The sequence below is a fragment of the Prionailurus viverrinus genome, chromosome F2, assembly GCF_022837055.1.
Source record: "Prionailurus viverrinus isolate Anna chromosome F2, UM_Priviv_1.0, whole genome shotgun sequence".
In the NCBI taxonomy this organism is placed as follows: Eukaryota; Metazoa; Chordata; class Mammalia; order Carnivora; family Felidae; genus Prionailurus; species Prionailurus viverrinus.
The window spans coordinates 58,141,608-58,154,089 of record NC_062578.1 but is presented as its reverse complement, the minus strand read 5'-3'; the positions used below and the strand labels follow the sequence as shown (position 1 = coordinate 58,154,089).

Below are 12,482 nucleotides of genomic sequence, written 5' to 3'. Positions count from 1 at the left end.
TGAGTATTTAGGGTACTTAGGAATAAACCCTCAATGTTGAATGCCATTATGCTTAGCTTTCTTTCCCTTTCTGTGAGGTGTTCATCTGGATGAATGATGAAGGCTTTTCTTCAAGTTGTTATACATCTCTGATGAATTTAATTTTATCTATTTTGGTATGAAAGCAGCTGAAGGAACTGGACTGAGAAATGAAAATGATAACAACCCTTTAATTTTCTCTATAATCATCAAAAATCTACTTCTCTTTTCCTTAAAACATGGAACAGCATTATGTGTTGTGCCTTGAAAAACATAAAACCACCGTTCTAGAAGATGTACAATTTAACTACTCTGTTGCTCAGTTTTCTTCTCTATGAGAAAAGTGTTTCTCCTTAAGTACAAAGATCCATAAGGCTGAACCATGAAATGCAAACAGGGAGAGGTATAGAAATGAAATGGTTGCTCTGCGTATGTAATGCAGTGGATAATTTATTAATGTTATTGAAATAGTTTGTCAATTAGGAGGTACAACAGTGATGTCTGTCTTCAAAGGAACAAGAATCCCCACATAGATGTCAGTTTTTCTTGACTACTAATGGAAGATTGAGATTTAGCAAGGGAGACTTGCAAAAGCTTTCCCATGATATAGTCTGGTATTGGATTGAATGCTTAGCATCTGGAATTCACCAAGTGTACACATTTTCTACAATTTACAGTTAATTTCTCTTTTTTGATAAACAAGTCTATTTCCTATCACCCCTGTACCCCATCCCTAAGCTATTTCAGAAGAAGCCAATAGCAGGGCAGAGCACAGTATGAGATCAATATCTGAAAAGATGTCCTACAGAAAACTGTTTTAAGTGTTTTTTGTTTTTGTTTTTTAGTTTTTTATCCTGTCTTTTCTTTTTTTTTTTAACTGTCATATTTTGGAGCCGTTCCAATTTACAAGATTTAAATGAAATGTATGGTCTCATACTCAAACCCCAAACAAGCTCTGGTATTTTCAGTATCTCAATGCCTGTCATAGAAATTAAAAGCAAATAATTTAATTCTTAGAAAAATATGGAACTTTTTTCTTAATATTTATACTTCAATACAATGAATTTTGATTTTATTTGGGACTTTTCTCCCTGCTCTACAGGTAAGAGATTAAAGGGATTGTTTACTAAGTTTACGTAAATTCAGTTATTTTAAAATTCAGAAGTAGAAGTTATTTGATGATAGCTTCATAAGATTATAAACAAGGAAAATTAATTTTAATAGAATTTGATTTTAAATGCCATAATTTTTATCAATAGATTTGAGTACATTAAGAACTTAAGAGAGAGTTGATAGCATTTTCCCCAGACAATTGGAATAAGTCCTAAATCAAAAAGATTATTTTTTAAAGTGCTTTTTCTTAAAACACCAAAATGTGCTCCGTGATTATATTGGCTGAATTGGTTGTTTTCTTCCTATTGTACAATAGATTGATTCTGGGAGCTTCTTAACATACAACTCTCCACCATACAGCTTATGTATACATGTACGTAGTTTTTAAAGTAGCGTACTTTAAATCTTATAACCTATACAACTTTCTTAGAACAAGAGCAGAGTAACCACCAACCTTATTATTATCCTCTATTTTCTTTAAATAATAAGCAACTACATATTGAAGCCAACATAACTTCTAGTTAATTACAAGAGAAGTCTAAGATATTTAATCACATTGCTTTACTATTTAGGTGAAAAAATATTGTTGTTAAAAACAGGCCTAAGAGGAGTATTCCAATTTATTTTATCATTATGCTATTTATTCTTACATACCTCCAAAGATCTAACTAATCTTTTGAAGATACTGATATAAAAATATGCTAAGAGGGATGAGGGAAGATGGCGGCATAGGAGGACGCTGGGCTCACCGCGCGTCCTGCTGATCACTTAGATTCCACCTATACCTGCCTAAATAACCCAGAAAACCGCAGAGATAATACCGATCCTTCTCAAGCTATTCCAAGAAATAGAAAGGGAAGGAAAACTTCCAGACTCATTCTATGAAGCCAGTATTACTTTGATTCCTAAACCAGACAGAGACCCAGTAAAAAAAGAGAACTACAGGCCAATATCCCTGATGAATATGGATGCAAAAATTCTCAATAAGATACTAGCAAATTGAATTCAACGGCATATAAAAAGAATTATTCACCATGATCAAGTGGGATTCATTCCTGGGATGCAGGGCTGGTTCAACATTCACAAATCAATCAATGTGATACATCACATTAACAACAAAAAAAGAGAAGAACCATATGATCCTGTCAATCGATGCAGAAAAGGCCTTTGACAAAATCCAACACCCTTTCTTAATAAAAACCCTTGAGAAAGTCGGGATAGAAGGAACATACTTAAAGATCATAAAAGCCATTTATGAAAAGCCCACAGCTAACATCATCCTCAACGGGGAAAAACTGAGAGCTTTTTCCCTGAGATCAGGAACACGACAGGGATGCCCACTCTCACCGCTGTTGTTTAACATAGTGCTGGAAGTTCTAGCATCAGCAATCAGACAACAAAAGGAAATCAAAGGCATCAAAATTGGCAAAGATGAAGTCAAGCTTTCGCTTTTTGCAGATGACATGATATTATACATGGAAAATCCGATAGACTCCACCAGAAGTCTGCTAGAATTGATACATGAATTCAGCAAAGTTACAGGATACAAAATCAATGTACAGAAATCAGTTGCATTCTTATACACTAACAATGAAGCAACAGAAAGACAAATAAAGAAACTGATCCCATTCACAATTGCACCAAGAAGCATCAAATACCTAGGAATAAATCTAACCAAAGTTGTAAAGGATCTGTATGCTGAAAACTATAGAAAGCTTATGAAGGTAATTGAAGAAGATTTAAAGAAATGGAAAGACTTTCCCTGCTCATGGATTGGAAAAATAAATATTGTCAAAATGTCAATACTACCCAAAGCTATCTACACATTCAATGCAATCCCAATCAAAATTGCACCAGCATTCTTTTCGAAAGTAGAACAAGCAATCCTAAAATTTGTGTGGAACCACAAAAGGCCCCAAATAGCCAAAGTAATTTTGAAGAAGAAGACCAGAGCAGGAGGCATCACAATCCCAGACTTTAGCCTCTACTACAAAGCTGTCATCATCCAGACAGCATGGTATTGGCACAAAAACAGACACATAGACCAATGGAATAGAATAGAAACCCCAGAACTAGACCCACAAACGTATGGCCAACTCATCTTTGACACAGCAGGAAAGAACATCCAATGGAAAAAAGACAGCCTCTTTAACAAATGGTGCTGGGAGAACTGGACAGCAACATGCAGAAGGTTGAAACTAGACCACTTTCTCACACCATTCACAAAAATAAACTCAAAATGGATAAAGGACCTGAATGTGAGACAGGAAACCATCCAAACCCTAGAGGAGAAAGCAGGAAAAGACCTCTCTGACCTCAGCCGTAGCAATCTCTTACTCGACACATCCCCAAAGGCAAGGGAATTAAAAGCAAAAGTGAATTACTGGGACCTTATGAAGATAAAAAGCTTCTGCACAGCAAAGGAAACAACCAACAAAACTAAAAGGCAACCAACGGAATGGGAAAGATATTTGCAAATGACATATTGGACAAAGGGCTAGTATCCAAAATCTATGAAGAGCTCACCAAACTCCACACCTGAAAAACAAATAACCCAGTGAAGAAATGGGCAGAAAACATGAATAGACACTTCTCTAAAGAAGACATCTGGATGGCCAACAGGCACATGAAAAGATGTTCAGCGTCGCTCCTTATCAGGGAAATACAAATCAAAACCACACTCAGGTATCACCTCACGCCAGGCAGAGTGGCCAAAATGAACAAATCAGGAGACTATAGATGCTGGAGAGGATGTGGAGAAACGGGAACCCTCTTGCACTGTTGGTGGGAATGCAAATTGGGGCAGCCGCTCTGGAAAACAGTGTGGAGGTTCCTCAGAAAATTAAAAATAGACCTACCCTATGACCCAGCAATAGCACTGCTAGGAATTTATCCAAGGGATACTGGAGTACTGATGCATAGGGGCACTTGTACCCCAATGTTTATAGCAGCACTCTCAACAATAGCCAAATTATGGCAAGAGCCTAAATGTCCATCAACTGATGAATGGATAAAGAAATTGTGGTTTATATACACAATGGAATACTACGTGGCAATGAGAAAAAATGAAATATGGCCTTTTGTAGCAACGTGGATGGAACTGGAGAGTGTGATGCTAAGTGAAATAAGCCATACAGAGAAAGACAGATACCATATGGTTTCACTCTTATGTGGATCCTGAGAAACTTAACAGGATCCCATGGGGGAGGGGGAGGAAAAAAGAAAAAAAAAAAAGAGGTTAGAGTGGGATAGAGCCAAATCATAAGAGACTGTTAAAAACTGAGAACAAACTGAGGGTTGATGGGGTGTGGGAGGGAGGAGAGGGTGGGTGATGGGTATTAAGGAGGGCACCTTTTGGGATGAGCACTGGGTGTTGTATAGAAACCAATTTGACAATAAATTTCATATATTAAAAAAATAATAATAAAAAATAAAAAAAGAAAGAAAGAAAAAAAATAAAAAAATAAAAATAAAAATATGCTAAGACACTGAAAAAGAAGAGATTGTTTATCTTTTTGAAAGCAATAAAGCATGGAAAAAAATTGCCCGAACTCGTGATTCAGCCCCCTAATGTGATCCTCTGTTTTCCCCTCTGTCATCTCCAAAGAACTGTCAGAATATTTTCAACACCCAAAACAATCATGTCATCTCTGCTGAAAACCCATCAGTAACTTTCCATTTCTCTGAAGAAACTCCATAAGCTTGTCAGAAAGGTTCAACCACGTCTAGCCCCTATTTGCCCTTCCAACCCTATTTAGTACCACCGAGTCCCTCACTGTCTTGGCAACAGCACACGGATTTCCTTTCTGTTTGGAGAATGCCTATTTCCTCCAGTGGAAGTGTCAGTGCACCCGCTGAGAACACTTTTCATTCTGCTTCTCATCTAGTTAATGACTGCTGTTCACCCTTTGGGTTTCTAATCTAGCATCACTTCCTCAGAGAATCTGTTCCTGAATGCCCTAACTAGTTCAAAGCCCAAATATATGACATCAGTACTAAATGTTCCTTCTTCCCTGGCCTGGCAGAAATATAATTTTAAGTGTTTGTTTTTGTTTGTTTAGAACCTCACACCCTAATTGTCAGAATGCTCCATGGGGGCAGAGGTTACCTTAACTTTTGATCATCGCTGTAGCCTGAGAGATTAACACCGTTCCACTTTGTACCTTATAGATCTCAATGGATATTTCTTGAACATATGACCAAGTGAATTGACTTTAAAACCCGCAGAAAGTTTGTAAAAATAACCAGTATGATCCCATGTGTGTCTGGAGTCTGTTAAGAAATGGTTCTCTTGGGGCGCCTGGGTGGCGCAGTTGGTTAAGCGTCCGACTTCAGCCAGGTCACGATCTCGCGGTCCGTGAGTTCGAGCCCCGCGTCAGGCTCTGGGCTGATGGCTCAGAGCCTGGAGCCTGTTTCCGATTCTGTGTCTCCCTCTCTCTCTGCCCCTCCCCCATTCATGCTCTGTCTCTCTCTGTCCCAAAAATAAATAAACGTTGAAAAAAAAATTAAAAAAAAAGAAATAGTTCTCTTGAACAAACTTTGTGAATCCTGCCCTTTCTGTGAATTGTCGGACAGAAGATGTTGCAGACACCACAAATCAAACAGGCGAATGTGGTGGCCGAGACAGAATGATGCTGAAGGAATTCAAGGACCAACTCACTTTGACCAGTGACCAGGCAATATTGCTTAGCAGAGAAAGCATAGAACTGGATTTAAGGGTTTCATAACTTATTCTAATGCTGCCTTTCAATTGTTCTAACTCCGTTATAAAATAAAAATTTTGGTTTAAGTAATGCATTCTGCTATAACAGTTTATGATTATAGAAAATGTATTGGCTTTTATAAGTATTGTATTAAATCTAGGCCAAATCACAATATAAGGGTTATAATGTTCAGATAGGGCTAACTATTGTATATCTAACGTGTACTAAAAGCAACCTACCTATTTCACAATTTTGTCGCATACTGATGCTCTGTTAGTCTCCGTAGTAATAAAGAGATCAAACAGAAGTACTGAACAAAGAACTTGATACAAGAATTGGTAAGAGCATTGGTTTCAATGCTGGAAGATCTGAGTTCCCACCTTCTTTTCAAGTGCAAGGCACTCATACTTTCGAGTTGAAATTATTTTGCTGTAAAATAAAAATTTCCCAAGGAAGAGCTATTTTACAAGTTGTGCTCCATCTCATGTATCAGGAGTTTGGGTTGATTTCTCTCCTCTGTGAGGCTACATTGAGGAACTTCAAGGAAACCATGCAGAGAAATTGATTTGTATGCCCTGTAGCTTTGGGGACACAGTGTATTATTATTAAACCATGGTTGAAATACTTAAATGTCGATTATAAAGCCATAAGGCTGCAGTTGGGGAGAAACTGCATTTCCACAGAGGATGAATAAATGAGGTATGTTTTCATTTGACCAAATGAAGTGTTTTTGTGCTGGAATTCTCGTCTCGAATTGTCTTAAATCCTGCCCAAGAGCCCCACCTGGAAGGATAAGCATTCATAGTTGGAAAGAGATGGAAGTCTATTATTCTATACCCATGGTATAAGTGAGAAATGTAGGCAGCCAGACAGACTGGGAACTTATTGGGACACCTCTGAGGATCCCATGAAAAGACTCACGAGCATCTTTCTTTAATCATCTGCCAAAGCCCTTGCAAATGGCACCAAATCAGTGTCAGGCAAATAGAAAGATTCATGTCCCCTAATCCCTTCTACTCCAAACTCTAGGAGGAATCACAGAATTCTCAGTGTGTAGGGGTGGATGAACAAAAATGCTAAGAGGGAAAAATAGGAAAGAAGAGACCACACCTCTGCCTTACCTCTGCCCCATCTGCCATAAGCCCAAGCTAGGGAGAGCCAAGAGTCTTAATCCAATGAAGTCAGTTATTTTTCATGTAGGTAGGACTAGACATATTAATCAATGAACTGAGATTCTTGAATGAAAAAAGATTTTTTTTTCTTTCATCTGAATGTCAACTACAATGTCCTATGTTTGTCTAATATTGTATCTAGAGACGGGGAAATAAGTATCTCACAGAGCTATGGTTTGAATAGGTTGTGTACTAGTTATACTACAAATAGACAATAGTGTAACATTTTATTTCCAAAGTACTACTCAATCCTGGTATTGGTCCTGGGAAGACAAAGATTAGAAGTAATTTGAGGTTGGGGCTAGGGGAGTGCAGGATATGTTTACCAGAGGTTAAAGTAAAGGTATTGAGGGAAAATACTGTGTGTTTGGGGAAGAAAATTGTAGTAATGTGTTTCATAGTCTAGACAGGACGACAAGTTCATTCCAATTACCCAACATATTTAAGAGAAAGGTCATGCAATAAAAATAAATATAAGTTTTACAGTAGTGGGTGATAAAAATTAAATATCTTTTAAGAGCAATGTACTTATGCTTTGAATTACGGGGTTAAATGGATAGTGTCAGAAAGAACCTAATGTTATTTGATGCATACAGTGTAATACTAATGTTGTCCCTCGTACCAAAGCATTTTGCTATTCCTAGACCATTGAGAGGCTAAATAGGATGATGTCCATCTCTATTTATTAAAGTTATGGAGTATTACATCATAGATCTGGTGATGATAGAGCCAGAGTTTTTCTCCCAACATTTGATTTAAATTGATGGAATTTTCTGAGTGACTCAAGAAAGCAACAAAAATCTTGAGACAATTTATTGAACGAGAAACTAATAACCTGTTAATTTGAATGTCCTAAACACTGTTGTAAAACAAGGAAGTTTATCTTATATATCTCACACTAAACACAGATGGTCATGTAACCCCTCTGTTAGAGTACACCATTGGCCAAAAGTAGACTTGGGGAGAACCTATGACCTCTGAGAAATGGGGACTTTAGATCCCAATACAAAGTTAGTAGAAAATTTATTTATAGTATTGTATACACATCTATAAATACGTAGCAAAATAGGTTTACATTATTTAGTGGAGTTACAGGGAATATGTTATCAAAGATTTTAGTTACTATATTATTTCTCTCTAAAGTTTCCTGGATATATGATGTATTATTTAAAAAGTGTTCATTTAATTATTTATTTTAAAAGAGCAAGTGAGAGCAAATGCCTGCAAGTACAAGCAGGGGAGGGGCAGAGAGAGAGGGAAAGAGGAACAATCTCAAGCAGGCTCCTGCTGTTAGCACAGGTCCTGATGTGAGGCTCGAACACATGAATTGTGAGTTCATTACCTGAGCCTAGATCAAGAGTCAGATGCCCAATTGACTGAACCAGCCAGGTGCCCCTGTGATGTGTTTTATTTAACATTTAATTTCACACTTTCAATAGCTTGCAAACATGCCACCGGCAAAAATTATATTCTCTCTTAAATTGTTTCTTTATTTTGTATGTACCTACATTAAAAAAATAAAAACAAAGCCCTACCATAAACCTGTCCAAAGTGATTAAAGATTTTGTATGACAAACCTTAAGAACGGTGTTGCTTTTGTTTTATTCATCACCTAATCAATGAAAAGAAAATCTTGGTCTTATCCTGAGATCTACTAGCACTGTAGATTTTTGACTTGCTTTCATTGCTATTTCAACTAATGGTTATAACATTGTCAAGACAGGGTTTATATTTATGTATGGGCTGAAAATGTTTTCATGGACTTCTCATTTTATTTAATCTCTACTAGTGCAGTATGCACTTGGTGTCACAATATTTGGACTGCTATATTTATCCAAAAATGTTAACGGAATTGCTTTAATTGCACTTCCCTTAATGACTTATAACTGAACATCTTGTTCTTATTTTCACAGCTGAAGACGCATGTGGAGGAACAATGAGAGGATCCAGTGGCATCATTTCAAGCCCTAGTTTTCCTAACGAGTATCATAACAATGCTGATTGCACTTGGACCATTGTAGCAGAGCCTGGAGACACAATTTCACTCATATTTACGGATTTCCAAATGGAAGAAAAGTATGATTACTTAGAAATAGAAGGTTCTGAGCCACCTACCATATGGTAAGTAGTTTCTGTTCTAACCTAACATTGATGCCATCGCCTGAGGCAAAGAACAGCTGTGTATGGGTCTTTAAAGGTTTTGTTTTTTAAAAAGAACTTATAGTTACAGAAAAATTATTAAGGGGCAACTGTCAGAGCTGAGGGATACTTTTGAATATAACGGTACTAATATATTAAATAAATTGGAATTCTGAAAGATGGAGCTCTCCATTACTATCAGTTCATTAATTCATTCAATGGGTTGTAATATTCATTATCAATTAAAAGTAATGTGACTTGGGCACCTGGGTGGCTCAGTCGGTTAAGCGTCCGACTTCGGCTCAGGTCATGATCTCATAGTCCATGGGTTCGAGCCCCGTGTAGGGCTCTGCGCTGACAGCTCAGAGCCTGGAGCCTGCTTTGGATTCTGTGTCTCCCTCTCTCTCTGCCCCTCCCCTGCTCATCCTCTGTCTCTCTCTGTCTCAAAAATAAATAAAAAACATTTAAAAAATTAAAAGTAATGTGACTTTATCACAACATGCATAAGGAAAGAAAAGTTGTTCCTAATGTGAACTTAAGTTATGTTCTTACCATGCCAGTCCATAGTTGGTGATTCCTTTCCAGTTAACTGTATAGTCTTGGAAATAATTTGCCTTTGTTTCTGTAGATAGATCTTTTTCTTAATCTGTCATCTGAAGGCAAAAAATTAATTATTATCTGGGTTAGTATGGTCTCTTTTTTTTTTATAGACTTCAAGCCATGGTCTCATGAAAACTGTAGAGTTTTCAGAACATGATTTTAAAATGTAATATTTTTAGAAGAAAGTGTTTCATTATACAGTTAAAAAATGATACACTGATATGAGCGAAGTATAAAGTAGATTATGAATCAGTAATTAAGTGAGGAATGATACAATTGGTATAGTGAGGTAATAGGTAAACATGAGACCTGGAAGGGCCTTTTATACCAAGTAAAGGATTTGATAAGAACGAACGAAGGGAATTTATTGAAGTGTTTTGTCAAAAACAATTATATGAAGAGGTTTGAAATTTCAAATGATTTTTCTTACTAAGTGCAAAGATTAATTTGAAGTGGGTCTCCGTTAGCTGGAAGCTCATTTAAGAGGTGATTGCTGTAATCCAAGAAAAAAAGCATGGTAGCCTGCATTAGAATAGTATTGATGGAAATAAAGAAGTGGAATAAGTTAAGGGATATCTAAGGAGGCATAATAAAGAGGACTCTGGTGGATTGAAGAGTGGTAAAGAAGGTGATGTTTAAAGAAAACATCATTTTCTGACTTGCACAAATTGGTAGAGAAGGTCGCGATATTCAGTGATTTGAAATTGTTGAAGGAAGGCCAAATTTGGAGTGGGAAGGGTATGAATATTAAGAATTGTTATATATACAACATATGTAAATATAAATTATTATATAAGTATAAATTGCCATCTAACAGACAACTGTGTCTGACGGTATGATTCAGGTGTTCTGCATAGAAGCGTAAATGATATGTAGTTGATCTCTAAGGTAATTGAACCAATCAACATCAATAACATGGGATAGCTGGAGATAGGTCGGAATGAGATGAGAAGGAACCAGGACTGAGTCTGAGCACCAACAGCATGAAAGACCCAAGTTTAGGGGGATTATCCAGCAAATACACTGTGGAAGTGCATTTAGAGGGGCAGGAAGACATCTGGGAATGAGGTATCACACAGGCAAGAAGAGGGAAAAATGTGAAGAAAGAGGAAACAATATTGATGCTGAAAGGACACTAAGTAAATGTTTAAAAGTAAAACAAGTGCATTTATAGCCATCTGGGCTTTGGCAAAAGTCCACCTGTCTGTCATCTTACACATTCCTTTGAAGATAAGACAAAAGTAACACACCAGCTATACCTACTTTGCTTTGTATTTGCTTGTGTTTTCCTCTACCCTCAGGCTGTGAACTCTCAGGGTAATATAACTTTAACTCTTCCCAGGATAATTTCATGCCCAGGTCATTGAAACTCAGCAGAATCCTGGTTGAAAATTAGAGAATTCAAAAACACTTGTTTTAGAAATGACTACTTCTAGCATAATACATATTGGAGTCATATTCAGGTGGATGAAAATGCTATGAATTTTCCAATAATGATACCATCTTTTGGTATGCAAGTGATCCCATGAAAAATCTAAGGTTTTAAACTCCATATGCATTTGATTACTAGATATAATGAAGGAAATTAGGAAATAATGTTTTGTAGTACCTGTTTCTTAGTTACCACTAAGCTGCAGAACAAATGCATTTACTGTGGGGATCATAATATCCCCATTTATGTTCATGTAGTCACTCTCTTTACAGATCGTGTGTTCTTAGTAATGGTTTGTATGCTTCTGTATGAACATTTATTTGTATGTTTCTGAGTTTCTAGAACAATGTAGCTTGTCCAATAATAGTATCAGATGCACAAATTGCTCTTCTCTGAATTTTCTAATTAAATGACACTGGGCTACTTAATTCCTTCTTCCTCAGGAAGGAAACAGTAACTTAGAAATTTAATGTTTTACTATCTTTTAAAATTAGTGTTACAGTAAATGTTTAGGTGGACTTGTTAAAATCCTGATTACATATATAATATGACTCCACAAGGTCATTTAGCAATTCGCGAGAAAATGATACAAATGCCCAAACTGTATTGTATTTCTATAGATGCCAGCTTAAAGATGCATATTGTCAGTAAATTATTATTGTGTATAGCCACTTCAGCATCATAAAACAGTTTTCCTTTTAATTATAGTAGTTATGGAATTGATGTGTAAAATGATCTGTGAATAATTAAAATAAAATTTTAAATCTAATCTTAGCCCTCTCCCTTAAATCCTTTCATTTTCTCATATATTTTTAAGATATGGTCATCAAAATGAAAAATTATATTTCAGGTGGTATTACATTGGTTCTTCTAATGCATTGTTCATATAATATTTTTAATTCATAGTAGAATTCAAAAGAGAAATGTAAAGTAATGCTGAAAGGGAGATATTCACATTCTTTTCGTTAAAATTACAAATGGTTCCTTTGACTTCAGGTCCCTCATTGAGGGACTGGGGACTTGCCATTGGCTACTGTTCATTAATTTTTTTCCTGAAATGTAGGCAGTGAGGCATCTGTGTTTGACTTTGGCAACATAGACTAAGCTAACCCAATAATGGTGTTGCACAGAGAGTACTTTCAATTAGCCAATGCCTCTCTTACAAGGTGTATATGCTAAATCTGTAAGTTTTGATTTGTTAAACAACACTCAACATCACCGCTGCTTGATCCGACAGGAATGCAGAGGATCCAGTTAATTAATACTGGATGATAAAAATTTTATGAGGCTCGACCAATGTCAACT

At 36.5% G+C, this 12,482-nt stretch overlaps 1 protein-coding gene across 2 annotated transcripts in view; it reads left to right on the top strand.

The window, feature by feature from the left end:
• CSMD3 (CUB and Sushi multiple domains 3) overlaps positions 1-12,482 on the top strand; it is a 1,270,863-nt gene that overhangs the window by 372,941 nt on the left and 885,440 nt on the right. For both annotated transcript variants that reach the window (XM_047842282.1, XM_047842281.1), the window contains exon 5: positions 8,920-9,127. In XM_047842282.1, coding sequence (XP_047698238.1) covers positions 8,920-9,127 — 208 coding nt within the window. The remainder of the gene's footprint in view (positions 1-8,919; positions 9,128-12,482) is intronic.